The 18,536-nt window shown below is 40.7% G+C and overlaps 1 protein-coding gene and 1 pseudogene across 1 annotated transcript in view; one reads left to right on the plus strand and one right to left on the minus strand.

Moving 5' to 3' along the window:
- The window catches only part of ROPN1 (rhophilin associated tail protein 1), a 35,241-nt gene that overhangs the window by 10,456 nt on the left and 6,249 nt on the right, over positions 1-18,536 (minus strand). Inside the window, exon 2 of the mRNA XM_027536174.1 lies at positions 585-712. Coding sequence (XP_027391975.1) covers positions 585-700 — 116 coding nt within the window. The 5' untranslated portion in view covers positions 701-712. The remainder of the gene's footprint in view (positions 1-584; positions 713-18,536) is intronic.
- On the plus strand, positions 964-1,141 carry LOC113899784 (annotated as a pseudogene).

Genomic DNA, 18,536 nt, shown 5'->3' on the forward strand with positions numbered 1-18,536 from the left:
AGTAGTAGAGGAAGGGATCTCATTACAGGCTTTAACTCAGGAGAGAACCCACTTGGACTGATCCCACACAGTCCGCCCCGCGGGCTCATCGCATAGCTCCCCCACATGTGCACTGCTGCCATCTGGTGGTGAAATCTGAGAATGAGGCTCTGGTTTACATCAGGGAAAGGCAGGCTAAAGCTCCGAGGGACTCTGGGCCTTTCTTTCCACTGGGACAGGGAGTGGGGGAGGGGCGGGGGTGGGAGCAGGGACCCAGTGGAATGTGCTTGAGTGATGTGATGTGGTAATCTAACTCTTGCTGATTGCCCTAGGACTTTGACTATAGCCCTGGCGTCCAGTCGCTCAGTCTGGTTTACTTGGCGAAGGGCCTCCATCCTCTCAGTTTGCGGGATTTCTGTATGGATTTCAAGTATCAAAGCAACGTGACAGCTGAACATCACAAAGATTATGCTAATCAGTCCCGACTCCCAGGCTGCAGCCATGACAACCTCCTCTCAGTTTTGCAAACCTTCCCTCCTCCACCCGCCACCTCCACCTCCACCTCCAAGGGGAACCGGGGCTGGAGGTGAGAAAGGAGTACGTACTCTGCAGCCCACTGGATGAGATCCTGCGGCTGGGACCGAATGGCGGCTTTGGTGAATTGCTTCAGCAATTCCGGCAGCTCTGGAGGAATGCATATTTGCTTATCTGTCTGAGGCATTGATTGATTGACCTATTGTCAGAGGAAAAAGAAAATGAGAATCTTTGAATCATAAGATGACAGGAATCTTCGACAGGAGGTCACCCAGCCTCTGTGAGACACTCTCAATATTGGGGGTTCACTACCCCACAAGACAGACCTATTGTTACACGACCCCGAAGTTAGAAGGCCTTCACTAATCCCCGCTTTCTATTGTTATAATTAATTCTTTCATTTACTTAAAAAACACACAATATTATTTGTTCATTAAAAAAGTAGAGGTTAGCTTTGCACAGTGGCGGTTTCCTGGCCAATGAGGTTTATCCGAGGTAGGATTATTGCTAATTTACAAAAAAAACATAGAGATCAATAAGAAGTAAACAGAAAGACCTCTAATGATAGCACCCCCAAAATACTGAATCTCTCCATTCAGAATTTTTCCAGTGTAAATACATATTTGTATAAATAAAAATGGGTTCATGCAAAATAATTTGCTCAACATCAGATTACTACCATCTTCCATATCACACAAGTCTTATTGGTCCCATAAGAGTTGTAGCAAAATTTACTCTGTGAATCCTCCATTACTTGACATTGTATTACATATTTCCAAATAAAAATAGTCACTAAAGAGCCATTTGATGAACAGCTCTCTATACCTTTGCAGGTATACTCATCTACTTTAATTGTAAAGAGAAACTTGTATGTTTCATTCAAAAAGTTCCAGGGTAAATTGAAACAAAACATGAAAATCCATAGATAGTATACAACACCATGTGCAAATGAACAACAGATGAAAAGACTTTGTTTGCTTTAAAATAGAGTATAAATGTTCTGAAAAGCCCTGTCTCTTCGAAACACCTGGATATGAGACAAATCCCAGCAAACACACCTTTCAAATTGCTTTGCTGAGCTTGCAAGAAAGTGAGGGGAATCCTCATGTGCCACATAAGTAAGGCAGAAATGAGAGTGGAAAGCAAATGAAGAGGTTAGGGCTGGCTTGGGGCAAATGTAGATGCCAGGAACTGAGGCTTTGAGATAAAAGGCCAGGCAAGGAGTGAAAAAGTAAACAGCTGAAAGGAAGACTCTCTTATTCCCCTAAACCTGAAACCCTTTAGGGTTCACACACTTAGTGTGAAAGGATGGGACTCAATACCTGCCTACTGGCAAAGGGCAAGTGGCACAGAAATCTTTCTCCCTTGCTGCTTCTTTTGTGGTTGGTCAGTAGCTAAGTCATGTCCAACTCTTTGTGACCCCATGGACTGTAGGCCATGGACTGTAGCCCTACAGTCCATAGCATTTCCCAGGCAAGAACACTAGAGAGGGTTGCCATTTCCTACTCCAGGGTTGCTGCTTCTTATTGGGGGAGAAATAGTCTCCCACAAATATGAAGCCACAAGCTAGGTCTAAGTTTTAAATTTATACTACCAGCCTGGTTGGGAAATCTCAAGACAAGAAATTAAAGTGGTATCAGGTTGGTGGTACTCCGTTATCTTCCATTTTGTGTACTATTGTTCAGAGGAAGAAGGGTCTAAAGACATCAATTTTGCATACAAAAATTCAAGGGTAATTACCATAAAAGTAATATAACCACCAATCAGAAATAAGAAAAGGAATTAAGAGTAATAACAACGCAACTTGATTGATCCAAAAGAAGGCAAGAAAAGAGGGGCTGGGGGAAGCATAGGAAAAGTGGATAAATGACATGATAGAAGAGAAGTCACATATATCAGTAATCAGTAAAAAGGAAAGGTCTTAAATGTGTCAATTAAAATACAGAAATTGTCAGACTGGATTTTTTAAATGTCTAGTTGCAGGCACACCTGAAAAGACTCAAGTACACAGAAAGGCTGAAGGTAAAAGGATGTATGGATAAATAGGCAAATAATAACCAAAGGAAAGTTGAGGTAGATGAGTCAAAACCAGATGAAAGAGACTTTAAGGCACAAAGCATGTAAGAATAAAGAGGGTCACTACATAATATAAAAGCTTCAATTCATTGGGAAGATAGCACAAGTCCTCACCAGGGTGAATCTCATGATGCTGGGTGGAACAAGCCGTATATTAGTTAGGGTCACATATATAATAAGAATAGCATTATAAGAAATTAAATTATAAGTTATTATGCATATAGTATTATAAGAAAGAGCAAAGGATGATAAACACAAATTCAGAATGGTATTGTCCTTGATAGGGGAGGGAGAGAGATACCATCAGGGAGGGAGATGCAACAGGAGTCCCAACACTATTAGGAATGTTCTATGTTTTAAGCTTACATGTATGTTTCATCATTTTTATGTTTAAATTTAGTTATGTATTTTATTTGTATGTATGAAACAGTTCATAATTTTAACAGTTATTATTACAAGTTGATTGTTTCTGATAACTTTTCAATTCATTTTATCTAGCAAGGGGCAGTAACTTAGTTTGCTCATATTGTCTGCTCATAACCATACATATATATCTGGTTAAAGTGGTCAACTGTATTTATGAAACAAGTCAATCCTAAAGGAAATCAACCATGAATACTCACTGGAAGGATTCATGCTGAAGCTCCAATACTTTGGCCACCTATGTGAAGAGCCGACTCATTGGAAAAGACCCTGATACTGGGAAAGATTGAGGGCAGGAAAAGAATGGGCGACAGAGGATAGGATGGTTGGATGGCATCACCAACTCAAAGGACATGAGTCTGAGCAAACTCCGTGAGATAGTGAAGGACAGGGAAGCCTGGCCTGCTGCACTCCATGAGGTCACTAAGAGTTGGACATGACTGTTAGGTAACAGGTACGGTTTCAGTTTAGAAAGATGAGAAAGTTGTGCAGATGGATGGGAGTGATGATGTCACAAAAATGTGAAGGTATTGAATGCCACTGAACTGTACACTTAAAAATGGTTAATGTGGTCAGTTTTATGTATATTTTACCACCAAATACATATATGTAAAATATATTTATATATACATAGGTATATAATATATATAAAACAAATCTTTTTGTTGTTGTTCAGTCACTCATTCTCCATCTCCCAAGTCCCCTCTCTAGATTTGTTTCTGAATACAATGCCACCATTCCTTGGTCGTTCGGCCTCCAAGCCCTGGAGCCTCTATTCTCTTTAGTCTGTTGAATCTGTCACTAAATCTCATTGATGTTTCGTTTGACATGTGTCTCCTACTCATCCCTTCCTCTTTATTTTCACCTCATTTACTCTGGTTCAGTCCTTCACCTCCTAATGGGCTACCCTGTCTTGGGTTACTCTCTGGTCTCTCCTGACTGGTATGTCCTGATCTACCTTCTACACTGCTGTTAATAGGTCAGAAAGTCCAGCTGACAAAATGATAATCCAATCCTGACTTTCAAGGCTCTCCATTAAATAAATTTATATAGAATTTTACAGTATAAATTTTTACTAGTATTTATCAACATAAATTTCTAACACATGGTTTACTCTGGCCACTTTCCAAAAAAATTATGAATTCAAAGCTTAGCACTTTCCCACTGTTAGTAATACTCCATCCAGCTTTCCTCTTTCCCTCAGTATGTTACTAATTCAGCCTGGCTTAGTTGAGGGGTCCTCCCTCTTTCTTCCCATCTGTTAAAATCCTGCACATCCTCGCCAAGGTTCATCTTGAGTCTGTGCTATGCCACGAGCCTTCCTACAAACCTTGAGTATCATCACATATTCTTTGTAGTACACATTTTACCATCTCATCCTATTCTGCCTTTATAGATCTCTAAAGCGGAGCTTCCCACAAGTGGTCATGGCAGAATGGGTTACAGGTGTGCAGTGATTGATTAGTGATTGTATACTTTTCATAGTGATACAAAATTTACAACCATTTTACAACTATACACAAATTTGTAACAGTTGAAATTATATTTGGATATTGTTTCACTCAGTCAGTAAACTTCCAGATTTCTGTGATTATTGTTTTGGTGCTTAAGGTTTTAGGCAGAGCACATGCCAGCAGAGATGCTTTTATAGAATTTCCCCCTTTAACCACCATGTTAAAACCACCTCTGTAAGTTTGATCACTGTGGTAACTGCCATGTATTTACTGTCAGTGCCAAAGTTTTGTGCATATATGTTTCCAGTACTTAGGTCTTCCTTTAATTTTCTGTTATTTTTAAAATTTACTCCCCCAAAAGAAGGTATATGTTTTAATCATCATTATTACTTCTCTCTAATAAAACATAATTGATTTTGTTAATTTAAAAAAATTGTGTCTTGATTTATATATTTATTTATCCTTGGTTTGTGATGTTAAATATCCAAAATTTGATTCAGTATGAAATTCTATAATGATGTTGTTTGTGGAAATTAAAAAATTAAGCTCTCTTCTAAAAGCAAATAATAGTGTAAAATAATTTAATTGATTCAGTAAGAGACTGTGGGCCTTTATTACCTTATAAAAATATTTCCCAAAATACTTCAACTATACTTGAGTATGAGTAATATTTAAATTTTGTGGACAGTTTAGCATTTTAACTGCTAAATTAAATGGTAGCATTTCTTAAAATTCCCCTTTTCAAAAGTGTTATGAAACTACTCTACAGAAAATGAACAATTTTCTTCTATCTGAAAACTGATTTGTTACAGTAAAAAAGGCCTATAGTCTCAAGTATTTTAAATATATGATTTATTTTCCTACTGCTGCTGCTGCTGCTGCTGCTAAGTCGCTTCAGTCGTGTCCGTCTGTGCAATCCCATAGATGGCAGCCAACCAGGCTCCACCGTCCCTGGGATTCTCCAGGCAAGAACACTGGATTGGGTTGCCATTTCCTTCTCCAATGTATGAAAGTGAAAAGGGAAAGGGAAGTCGCTCAGTTGTGTCCGACTCTTTGCGAACCCTTGGACTGCCGCCCACCAGGCTCCTCCGTCCATGGGATTTTCCAGGCAAGAGTGGTGGAGTGGGGTGCCATTGCCTTCTCCGATTTTCCTACTATAAAATATAATTTTGAATTAATATCTAATTATAATTTAATACTTGTGCAGATTCACAGACATTATACATATAGTCCAAAATATAAATTAAAATCACTTATTAGGCAACATAGTGAGGACTATTTGAAATTTGGATTTGTTTGCTCTGATAATTTTTTTCTTTACCCAGATATCTGCCTAAATATCTCATTTTAATGGAAAAGTTATCGAGTGAAAAAAATGGTGCCAGGTAAATTATGCCAGAGCCTTAACAGAAAATATCTATATTATACAGATAGTCTTTTAAGAGATTAATTCTCAAAGTCTTTGATCTCAGCACCCCTTACATTCTGAAAAGTTATTGAGGATCCAAAAAGTCTTTTGTTAATATGGGTTATATCATGCAATATTTGTCATTTTAGGAATTTTAAAATATTTATTTTAAAATAAAAATAGCTCCTTCATATCTTATAAAAAATAACTATAGTTTCTAGAAAACAAACCAACAAAAATTCTTAGTGAGAAGTGTGGCATTATATTTTCTGAAAGTCTTCTATTGTCTGGCTTAATAGAACCAGCTAGATTATCATATCTGCTTTTTGCATTCAATCCATTTGACTGAATTCAATCACACATCGTGTAGCTTCTGGGAAACTCCAGTGTATGCTCTTAAGAAGAAGCATGAGAAAGACCTACAGTGTCTTGATATTATTACAAAAATAGCTTTATCTTCATGGATTCCTACCCCCTAAAATCTCAAGGATCCTCAGAAGTCCCTGAAACCACACTTTGAAAACCACTGCTTTATGAAACGTTTTACAAAGGTGTTTACAACTACATGGTAGTTTATATCAGGTTGGGTTCAGGAAGCTAATTAAAAGGTCACATAATTAAGAAGTAAGACCAAAATGTCTCCCACAATTACAGAATCATTTTACCCACCTGCCTGAGATATGATCACATTCGGAACCAAATGAAGCAAAGGAAATATAAAAATGGAACATTACTATTAGAAGATGCATAGATGCAGTCTCCACATGACCAAATCAAAGTGTTTCCTTGCAGGGTGATGAATCTACAGATGTTAGTAAGAGTGTACAGTTAACAGCACTAGTTAGCATCCCTCAAGGGGAAGGCTTGGAAGAATACTGATTTGCCAGAAAGTGCCTTGAGAACCCCATGAACAGTATGAAAAGGCAAAAAGATAGGACACTGAAAGGGGAACTTCCCAGGTTAGTAGGTGCCCAATATGCTACTGGAGATCAGTGGAGAAATAACTCCAAAACGAATGAAGGGATGGAGCCAAAGCAAAAACAATACCTAGCTGTGGATGTGATTGGTGGTGGAAGCAAAGTCCAATGCTGTAAAGAGCAATATTGCATAGGAACCTGGAATGTTAGGTCCATGAATCAAGGCAAATTGGAAGTGGTCAAACAGGAGGTGGCAAGAGTAAACAACATTCTAGGAATCAGCAAACTCAAATGGACTGGAATGGGTGAATTTCACTCAGATGACCATTATATCTACTACTGTGGGCAGGAATCCCTTAGAAGAAATGGTGTAGCCATCATGGTCAACAAGAGTCTGAAATGCAGTACTTGGATGCAATCTCAAAAACGACAGAGTGATCTCTGTTCGTTTCCAAGGCAAACCATTCAATATCACAGTAATCCAAATCTATGCCCCAACCAGTAACACTGAAGAAGCTGAAGTTGAACGGTTCTATGAAGACCTACAAGACCTTTTAGAACTAACATCCAAAAAAGATGTCCTTTTCATTATAGGGGACTGGAATGCAAAAGTAGGAAGTTAAGAAACACCTGGAGTAACAGGCAAATTTGGCCTTGGAACACGGAATGAAGCAGGGCAAAGACTAATAGAGTTTTGCCAAGAGAACGCACTGGTCATAGCCAACACTCTCTTCCAACAACATAAGAGAAGACTCTACACATGGATATCACCAGATGGTCAACACTGAAATCAGATTGATTATATTCTTTGCAGCCAAAGATGGAGAAGCTCTGTACAGTGACTGTGGCTCAGATCATGAACTCCTTATTGCCAAATTCAGACTTAAATTGAAGAATGTAGGGAAAACCACTAGACCATTCAGGTATGACCTAAATCAAATCCCTTATGACTATACAGTAGAAGTGAGAAATAGATTTAAGGGACTAGATCTGATAGAGTGCTTGATGAACTATGGACAGAAGTTCGTGACATTGTACAGGAGACAGGGATCAAGACCATCCCCATGGAAAAGAAATACAAAAAAGCAAAATGGCTGTCTGGGGAGGCCTTAAAAATAGCTGTGAAAAGAAGGGAAGTGAAAAGCAAAGGAGAAAAGGAAAGATATAAGCATCCGAATGCAGAGTTACAAAGAATAGCAAGGAGAGATAAGAAAGCCTTCCTCAGAGATCAATGCAAAGAAATAGAGGAAAGCAACAGAATGGGAAAGACTAGGGATCTCTTCAAGAAAATTAGAGATACCAAGGGAACATTTCATGCAAAGATGGGCTCAATAAAGGACAGAAATGGTATGGACCTAACAGAAACAGAAGATATTAAGAAGAGGTGGCAAGAATACAAAGAACTGTACAAAAAGAGCTTCATGAAATCACGATGGTGTGATCACTCACCTAGAGCCAGACATCCTGGAATGTGAAGTCAAGTGGACCTTAGAAAGCATCACTACAGGACTCTCTCTCCTGCGTGCATGCACTCTCTCTCTCTCTCTGTCTCTCTCTCTCTCACTCTCTCTCTCTCAGTCTCTCTCCCTCCCTCCCCACGCACTCCTCCACTCTCTTCTCTTCAAGTCTTGGATTCTCCTGCTATCTTCTAAATAAAATAGAGCTGTAACACTGATTTGCCTAAGAGCTGTAGCACAGTTTGTCCAAGACCCAAGAGCTGTGATGCGCCGAGGGCTTTAATGTCCGTCGCTCCAAATCTTTGTTGTGACGAGACAAAGAACCGAGGAACATACACTCGCGTGACATCTATGGTGCCGTGACTCGGGTTTAACCTGGCTGAAACAACCTCTGCGTGGAAGAGGCCAAGCACAACAGGAGCCCAACTCAGCGAAGCTCCCACACTAGAAGCAGAAGGCGAAGAAACCCAGTGCAGGGAAAGACCCATTGTGCTGGAAACCGGGACAGCGAAAAACGAACTCAGCAGAAAGCTCACACGGCCCAGTCTCAGATTCCAGAAGACCTCCGGTTAAGAAACCTTGGACCACTGGACAAAACCCCGAGAGGGATTTTCAGAAGATCCTCTGACCAATCCTGAGGAAATCTGGTACACTGACGGAAGCAGCTTTGTCTTGGATGGAAAAAGAAGAGCTGGGTATGCAGTAGTCTCCAATTTTGAGACCATAGAGGCTAAGCCTCTGCCACCAGGTACTTCAGCCCAATTAGCTGAGCTCATAGCCCTGACTCGAGCTTTAGAGCTGGGAAAAGGAAAAAGAATAGCCATTTACACTGACTCCAAGTATGCCTTTCTGGTGCTACATGCACATGCAGCTGTTTGGAAAGGAAGGGGCCACTTGACCACCCGAGGGTCCCCAATCAAATATGGTGATCAGATTCTTCGACTCTTGGAGGCAGTCCATCTGCCCACTGAGGTTTCAGTCTCCCACTGTAAAGGACACCAAAAAGGGAACACTGAAGTGGTACAAGGGAACCAAGCAGCTGATCAGGCAGCTAGGAGAGCAGCATTACAGAACCATGACCTAATAGGGATTGCCACCTTAGTTCCACAGACTAATTTGCCAGAAACTCCTTCATATACTGAAGGTGAAACTCTTAAAGCTAAGAGCGAGGGCTTTCAAGAAGATCATATGGGGTGGTTCCAAAAGGAGAGACTCCTTTTTCTGCCTGGAAACCTCCAATGGAAGTTGGTTAACTCCTTACATGCCACTACTCATTTAGGAGAAAAGGCCCTCCAAATATTACTAGAAAGGTCCTTCAGAGGAACAGGCCTCCAAACAACTATAAGACAGGTGGTCTCCTCTTGTCCCATTTGCCAAATAACCCCCAAGGAGCTCGAAGACCCCAGCTGGCCCAGCCCATCCAATGACGTGGGGCCTACCCAGGAGAGGACTGGCAGATGGACTTCACCCAGATGCCAGTTTCTCATGGGTATAAATACCTATTAGTCATGATAGATACATTCACAGGATGGATTGAAGGCTTTCCCACCCGGACTGAGAAGGCTAAGGAGGTGGTAAAAAAACTGCTCCATGAAATCATTCCAAGATTTGGTCTGCCCAGGTCATTACAAAGTGACAATGGGACATCATTTACTTCTAAGGTCACCCAAGGAATCTCGAAAGCATTGGGCATTACTTATTATCTCCATTGTGCCTGGAGGCGTCAATCTTCAGGAAAAGTAGAAAGAGCCAATCAATTCTTAAAATCAGCGATAAAAAAGATAACCCAGGAGACCTCCCTGGGATGGAAGGAGGCTTTACCAATAGCTCTCCTCCACACCCGCATTCCCCTAAGGAACAGGTTGGCCTTAGTCCTTATGAGATGCTATGTGGGAGACCTTTTGTTTATGTCAATGACCTCTTCCTAGATTCAGAGGTTCAGACCCTCCAGTCTTATACCATGGCCATTGGGCAATTCCAACAGAATATACGCTTGTGGGGTATGAACCAGGACCCAAAAGATTCTAAAGAGTCACCACTATATGCTCCAGGAACTCAAGTCCTAATTAAAGTCTGGAAAGATGGGTTCCCAAAGGCTCAACTCCAGCCCACATGGAAGGGCCCCTACCCTGTAGTACTTTCTACCCCCACAGCAGTCAAGGTACCAGGACATGACTCCTGGATTCACTGCTCACGAGTCAAGCCATAGAAGAAAACAGAAGAGGACACTCAATACACCTGTGAGCCCCTGGGAGATCTCAGATACCTATTCAGAACTACCAATGAGTGCCATTCTAATGAACACCCCCAAAATCTGATTTCTGGGGATAAGATTTCTCAGGATAACTCTAAGGAGCCAACACAGCTTGACAGAGACTGTACTCCAAAACAGACAGGAGATAGATCTTCTGATCCCTGAACAAGGAGGGACTTGAGCCATCCTGGCCATGTGAATTTAAAATTGACCAATGTCCCTACTAGTCCTTGTTATGCTATATTGATGATGTCTATGATTATTCCATGTACTGTCAATTGTCTAACCTGTTTTGTCTCTGCCCAGGTCAACCAGCTACAACATGCAGTGCCAGTTCAACAAAGGTATAAAACTACAGCTGACCACGGAAAATATTACACACCCTTGGACACCGCTATAAGGACTCTGAGGATTGAGACTAGCAAGAGGGGGAGGCCCAATACCCCTCGCCACCCCAGCTCAGCAGGAAGTAGCCAGAAAGACCTCGACACCCCTATTCCCAAAGAATTGGGCCTCCCATCTCTTGAGGGGGGAATGTTAGGTAGGTAGAATAGGGAAAAGGAGTCCAAAATGGAGGTGGCTAAAAGACAAGGAAGGTCAAAGGAAGGTCCAAGGACCAGAGTGAAAACTTCAGGCAGAACAAACAGCACTCCTGGCTAAGCCCAATTTGCATAGGGCAGGCCCAGGTGGAGGAAAAAACATATAAAAGGAGGAGCCAAAGTGCTTTCTCTCGGACTCTCTCTCCCACATGCATGCGCTCTCTCTCTCTCTTTCTCTCTATCACTCTCTCTCTCTCACTCTCTCTCCCTCCCTCCCCACGCACTCCTCCACTCTCTTCTCTTCAAGTCTTGGATTCTCCTGCTATCTTCTAAATAAAATAGAGCTGTAACACTGAAAAAAAAAAAAAAGAAAGCATCACTACGAATAAAGCTAATGGAGGCGATGAATTCCAGTTGAGCTATTTCAAATCCTGAAAGATGATGCTGTGAAAGTACTGCATTCAATATGCCAACAAATTTGGAAAATTCAGCAGTGGCCACAGGACTGGAAAAGGTCAGTTTTCATTCCAGTCCCAAAGAAAGGCAATGCCAAAGAATGCTCAAACTACTGCACAATTGTACTCATCTCACATGCTAGTAAAGTAATGCTCAAAATTCTCCAAGCCAGCTTCAGCAATACGTGAACCATGAACTTCCTGATGTTCAAGCTGGTTTTAGAAAAGGCAGAGGAACCAGAGATCAAATTGCCAACATCTACTGGATCATTGAAAAAGCAAGAGAGTTCCAGAAAAACATCTATTTCTGCTTTATTGACTATGCCATAGCCTTTGACTGTGTGGATCACAATAAGCTGTGGAAAATTCTGAAAGAGAAGGGAATACCAGACCACCTGACCTGCCTCTTGAGAAATCTGTATGCAGGTCAGGAAGCAACAGTTAGAACTGGACATGGAGCAACAGACTAGTTCCAAATAGGAAAAGGAGTATGTCAAGGCTGTATATTGTCACCCTGCTTGTTTAACTTACATGCAGAGCATATCATGAGAAACGCTGGGCTAGAAGAAGCACAAGCTGGAATCAAGATTGCCAGGAGAAATATCAATAACCTCAGATATGCAGATGACACCATCCTTATGGCAGAAAGTGAAGAGGAACTAAAAAGCCTCTTGATGAAGGTGAAAGAGGAGAGTGAAAAAGTTGGCTTAAAGATCAACATTCAGAAAACGAAGATCATAGTATCTGGTCCCATCACTTCATGGGAAATAGATGGGGAAACAGTGGAAACAGTGTCAGACTTTATTTTTCTGGGCTCCAAAATCACTGCAGATGGTGATTGCAGCCATGAAATTAAAAGACGCTTACTCCTTGGAAGGAAAGTTATGTAGCATATTGAAAAGCAGAGACATTACTTAGCCAACAAAGGTCCATCTAGTCAAGGCTATGGTTTTTCCTGTGGTCATGTATGGATGTGAGAGTTGGACTGTGAAGAAAGCTGAGTGCTGAAGAATTGATGCTTTTGAACTGTGGTGCTGGAGAAGACTCTTGAGAGTCCCTTGGACTGCAAGGAGATCCAACCAGTCCATCCTAAAGGAGATCAGCCCTGGGTGTTTTTTGTAAGGAATGATGCTAAAGCTGAAACTCCAGTACTTTGGCCACCTCATGCGAAGAGTTGACTCATGACTGGGGGCAGGAGGAGAAGGACAGAGGATGAGATGGCTGGATGGTATCACCGACTCGATGGAAATGAGTTTGAGTGAACTCTGGGAGTTGGTGATGGACAGGGAGGCCTGGTGTGCTGTGATTCATGGGGTCGCAAAGAGTTGGACACGACTGAGCGACTGAACGGAACTGAACTGAACAAAACAAAGTACTCAGGATGAGTAGTAACTAAATACTTTAAAAGAAATAAGACTTTCTAGATTATGCAGAACAACAGTTTCTGTACTAGTGGGAAAGCTGTGATGACAGGAAGGTGCGAGGGCTTTACCTCATATCTCTTCTCCATGTTCTGATCACTTGAGATGCAAGTAAGACATGCTTTGTTTACAGAGGTCTAGTCTATATATTTGCCTGTAGATGTGAATTCCATATTAAAGGATGTTACTAATAAACCCCGGAGAAGGCAATGGCACCCCACTCCAGTACTTTTGCCTGGAAAATTCCATGGATGGAGGAGCCTGTTGGGCTGCTGTCTATGGGGTCGCACAGAGTCGGACACGACTGAGCAACTTCATTTTCCCTTTTCACTTTCATGCATTGGAGAAGGAAATGGCAACCCATTCCAGTATTCTTGCCTGGAGAATCCCAGGGATAGGGGAGCCTGGTGGGCTGCCGTCTATGGGGTCGCACAGAGTTGGACACGACTGAAGCGACTTAGCAGCAGCAGCAGCAACTAATAAATCCAGGCTGCTATGGTTTTGTCTGCTTTCAGCTCTTGTGAAGAAACAGTCTGCTGTTTGCTACTAAGTTACCTATCAAAGGAAAATTTTTTCTTTCTTTTTTTTTTTCCTGGAGGCTAGGAACTAAAAGAGGAATTGAAAATGTCAATGATTCTTATTGCAGAATTGTTGGGGAGAGATTTTTTTTTTTCAGAAAATTGGCTTATTTGACATTTTCAAGCACCAGAATAAATTTAATAAAAATCACAATGAATGTTTGAAAATATAAAAGTATACCAACAGTGCTCATAGATTCAAGGGAAACATGATGTTAGAAGTAGTTCAGTGGGGAGTTTAAGTAATATTTCTAACTTTAACCCTAAATAAGACTAGTAGCAAAACATCTGTTAGGTGTCATGTTACTTGTAGATACTTGACGTAAAAAAAATTAAGTGAATTAGAAATCAATTCACATTATCCTAAAAATTTCAACCAAAGACAGAAGAAATCAAAGTATTCAAATTTTGGTTAATAGAAAGGAGTTTTCTGTAAGTCGGAGAAAAATCAACCTTTTTAACATTTGCTAAGTAACAACCATCTGTGGGGCAAACTTCATCACTGATGGTGACTATAAGAATTTGAAGAGAAATACACAATGGAATATTACTCAGTTATTAAAAAGAATGCATTTGAGTCAGTTCTAATGAGGTGAATGAAACTTACTTCACCCTATTTTACAGAGTGAAGTAAGTCAGAAAGAAAAATACCAATACAGTATATTAACGCATATATATGGAATTTAGAAAGATGGTAACGATGACCCAAATGCAAGACAGCAAAAGAACAGATATAAAGAACAGACTTTTGGACTCTGTGGGAGAAGGTGAGGGAGGGATGATCTGAGAGAATAGCATTGAAACATGTATATTACCATATGTGAAATAGATGACCAGTCCAAGTTTGATGCATGAAGCAGGGCACTCAAAGCTGGTGCACTGGGACAAACCAGAGGGCTGGGATGGGTGGGGGGTGGGAGCGGGGTTTGGGATGGAGGACACATGTACACCTGTGGCTGATTCATGTCAATGTATGGCAAAAATCACCACAATATTGTAAAGTAATTAGCCTCCAATTAAATCAATTAATTTAAAAAAAAGAAAAAAGAATTTGAAAAGAAAATTAAAAATTTTCTGCATGTAGTTATTTCAACACAAAATTTGGTATAAAGCAAAATCATGATTAGAAAATGAGCTTTATTTCTCTTTAAAAAGTTTTAAAATCTATTTTATTTAAAGTTTTATTGAGAGTAAACATTCAATATCTTCACTCTCACTGTGTAACTTATTCTTGAAATTATATGATAAAACTATATTGGATTTTTCTTAAGCTCCATATAGACCTGCCAAAACCCTACAGTGTACCCCAGTGTGCTTTACGAAGATTTCTGTATGCCATGATATTGAAAAAGGTTGGGAAGCTCTGATGTAAAATCTGGTTTCAAGTACTTTGGTTAAAAAACTTTTGTTTAAAAACCGTTTGTTTCATTGTTTTAAGATTATGTGTTATGGAAGAGATGCTGATGATTATTAAAATCAATTTCTGGTAAAAGCTGAGATTTATATTACGTATATGTATGTGTGTGTGTGTCACTCAATCATGTCTAATTCTGCAACCCCAGATACTGTAGCCCACCAGCCTCCTCTGTCCATGGCATTCTCCATGCAAAAACACTGGAATGGGTTGCCATTTCCTCCTCCAGCAGATCTTCCTGACCCAGGGATCAAACCCGGGTCTCCTGGATTGCAGGCAGATTCTTTACCAATTGTGCCACTAGGGAAGCCCCATATATTTAGAGAGAGAGAAAGTGAAAGTGTTAGTTGCTCAGTTTACCATCTGAGCCACCAGGTAAGTCAATGTATACATATACATAATTTATATATATAACTTATACAATTTTAAAAGAATGTAATTAGAAAGGGAACTATAAAAATACTGGTTGTTAACGGAACAATTCACTTCCAAGTTAAATTACTCAGCTGAAGTATTGATTAGAAGCCATCAAAAAAGTTTGAGATAAATTAGCAAAACAGATAAACTTCTTTTAATCACAGAGAAATAGTGTCCTCAGAGTGTCACAAAGGCCGAAAACATCTAGTACTAATGCTCAAAATTCTCCAAGTCAGGCTTCAGCAATACATGAACCATGAACTTCCAGATGTTCAAGCTGGTTTTAGAAAAGGCAGAGGAACCAGAGATCAAATTGCCAACATCTGCTGGATCATTGAAAAAGCAAGAGAGTTCCAGAAAAACATCTATTTCTGCTTTATTGACTATGCCAAAGCCTTTGACTGTGTGGATCACAAGAAACTGTGGAAAATTCTGAAAGAGATGGGAATACCAGACCACCTGACCTGCCTCTTGAGAAACCTGTATGCAGGTCAGGAAGCAACAGTTAGAATTGGACATGGAACTGATTCCAAATAGGAAAAGGAGTACGTCAAGGCTGTATATTGTCACCTTACTTATTTAACTTATATGCAGAGTACAGCATGAGAAATGCTGGGCTGGAGGAAGCACAAGCTGGAATCAAGATTGCCAGGAGAAATATCAATAACCTCAGATATGCAGATGACACCATCCTTATGGCAGAAAGTGAAGAGGAACCAAAAAGCCTCTTGATGAAGGTGAAATAGGAGAGTGAAAAAGTTGGCTTAAAGCTCAACATTCAGAAAACGAAGATCATGGCATCTGGTCCCATCACTTCATGGGGAATAGATGGGGAAACAGTGGAAACAGTGTCAGACTTTATTTTTCTGGGCTCCAAAATCACTGCAGATGGTGACTGCAGCCATGAAATTAAAAGATGCTTACTCCTTGGAAGGAAAGTTATGACCAACCTAGACAGCATATTAAAAACAAGAGACATTACTTTGTCAACAAAGGTCCATCTAGTCAAGGCTATGGTTTTTCCTGTGGTCATGTATGGATGTGAGAGTCAGACTGTGAAGAAAGCTGAGCACAGAATTGATGCTTTTGAACTGTGGTGTTGGAGAACACTCTTGAGAGTCCCTTGGACTGCAAGGAGATCCAACCAGTCCATCCTAAAGGAGATCAGTCCTGGGTGTTCATTGGTAGGACTAATGTTGAAGCTGAAACTCCAATACTTTGGCCACCTGATGCGAAGAGCTGACTCATTTGAAAAGACCCTGATGCTGGGAAAGATTGAGGGCAGGAGGAGAAGGGGATGACAGAGGATGAGATGGTTGGATAGCATCACCGACTTGGTGCACATGGGTTTGGGTGGACTCCGGGAGTTGGTGATGGACAGGGAGGCCTGGCATGCTGTGGTTCATGGGGTTACAAAGAGTCAGATATGACTGAGTGACGGAACTGAACTGAAAGAAAGTAAGAGCCAAGGGAAAGAAAGAGCAGCATCTATCATTGGCAGCAACTCCTTTCCTGAGGAGGCAGGATAAGGCAGGGTAACTCTGCATTAGTTTATGAACAGGAGCTGGGATGCCCTTAGGAGAATTGAAGTTGTTTTCTGAAGCTAGAAGAGGGAGGGGATCTTTAAGATTTCTGTAAAGAATTTGCCTATGATGTAGGAGACCCGGCTTCAATCCCTGGGATGGGAAGATCCCCTGGAGGAGGGAATGGCAACCCACTGCAGTATTCTTGCCTGGAAAATTCCATGGACAGAGGAGCCTGGAGGGCTACAGTCCATGGGGTCACAAACAGTTGGACATGACCGAATGACTAACCCTTTCATAAAACACCAAAGCATGAACATATATTTAAAGATGGTCATGTGATTCTAAGATTTAAGTAAACTGAGTGAGTTTGAAAGAACCAGAAAAGTAGGCTCATATCAAGTTAGACTTAATCTCACAGGCAATCACATTTGGACCTAGGCTGATCTTTAAGCCTCACTCCGTTTTTATTTTAATAAAACAATAACATCACAAAACTAATCGTTCAGTTGCAAGATCATTCAGGGCAGCACACTCCATTCTTGTACCACCTCTACTCTCTAGATCCTTCACGCCTGCTTCTGTGTTGATCTTTGCCATGCCCCCAAGAACACACTTCTAGTTCTTATTTAATCTCCAGGTAATGACTCTCCCCTCAAGCCTGAGTCCCACTCAACTGTTTTCCTCACTCCCAGTAGATGAAGCAATTTCCTACTTGAGATCAAGGATGTCAGAAAGAAGTCACACTGCCGTTCGCTGCCAACTCAGCCTATATCTTTGACCTCATAGTCTTTCCTCTGCTGCTTGAGCTCTTAGTTCTTGTCTTGTCCAAGACCTGAGGAACCAGCGTTTGACCCTCTCCATTCTTTAGAAAAGTTTCTTCTTTCCACTTACCTGGCACCTTTTCTTCCATCAGGAAGCATGTCTTCTGCTATCCAGGATGCTGATAAATCCACTTAATAAATTCTTTATTTCAAATATTGCATTTTGATTTCTAGAATATCTGTTATTTTTATACACACAATTTCTGTGTTGGAATTCTCCACTTTCAGCCATTTATACATCTTTTCCTTTATTTTCCTGAACGTATTATTTAGAGTTATTTTACAGTCAACAAGTTCTGATAACTCCAGTGGCTGAATTTCCCTGTGGATATCCTCTTTGATGTCTATTTTTCTTCTTGATTACTAGACACATTTTCATGCTTCTTTGTATTTTTTTTTTATTTTATGTCAGACCTTATGTAAAAACGAAAGGGTTTGGGGTGACTTAAATTTCTAATCTGTCATGCCAGAGCTGTTTGACTACCAAGGCTTGCCGGCAGTCCTGAGTCTACATCCAAAGTTGGCAAAGGTCCACTGGGAAGAAAATGACTTACCATGAGTTCACTTTGGAAGGGTTTGGCAAATTCAGATTCCTTCTGGAATTTGAATTAATCTAGTACCCATTGCTTCGAAAGCTCTCTGATGTATTTACAATATTTTAAAAAATAATTTTTCTAGATTTTTATATTTGTTGCAGTGGGTGGCTTGAGCTGCTGCAATCTACTATATTCTAACTGGAAGTGGATACTTTTTCTGTGCTGATGACTGCCAAATCCCCAGTTGTAAACTCTCAACCATGCAACAGTCATATCCACCAGCTTCCTACTGTAGAGTTCTTCTTTCCCATAAAAGCATCCAAAATG

This window comes from Bos indicus x Bos taurus, chromosome 1, assembly GCF_003369695.1.
Source record: "Bos indicus x Bos taurus breed Angus x Brahman F1 hybrid chromosome 1, Bos_hybrid_MaternalHap_v2.0, whole genome shotgun sequence".
Lineage (NCBI taxonomy): Eukaryota > Metazoa > Chordata > Mammalia > Artiodactyla > Bovidae > Bos > Bos indicus x Bos taurus.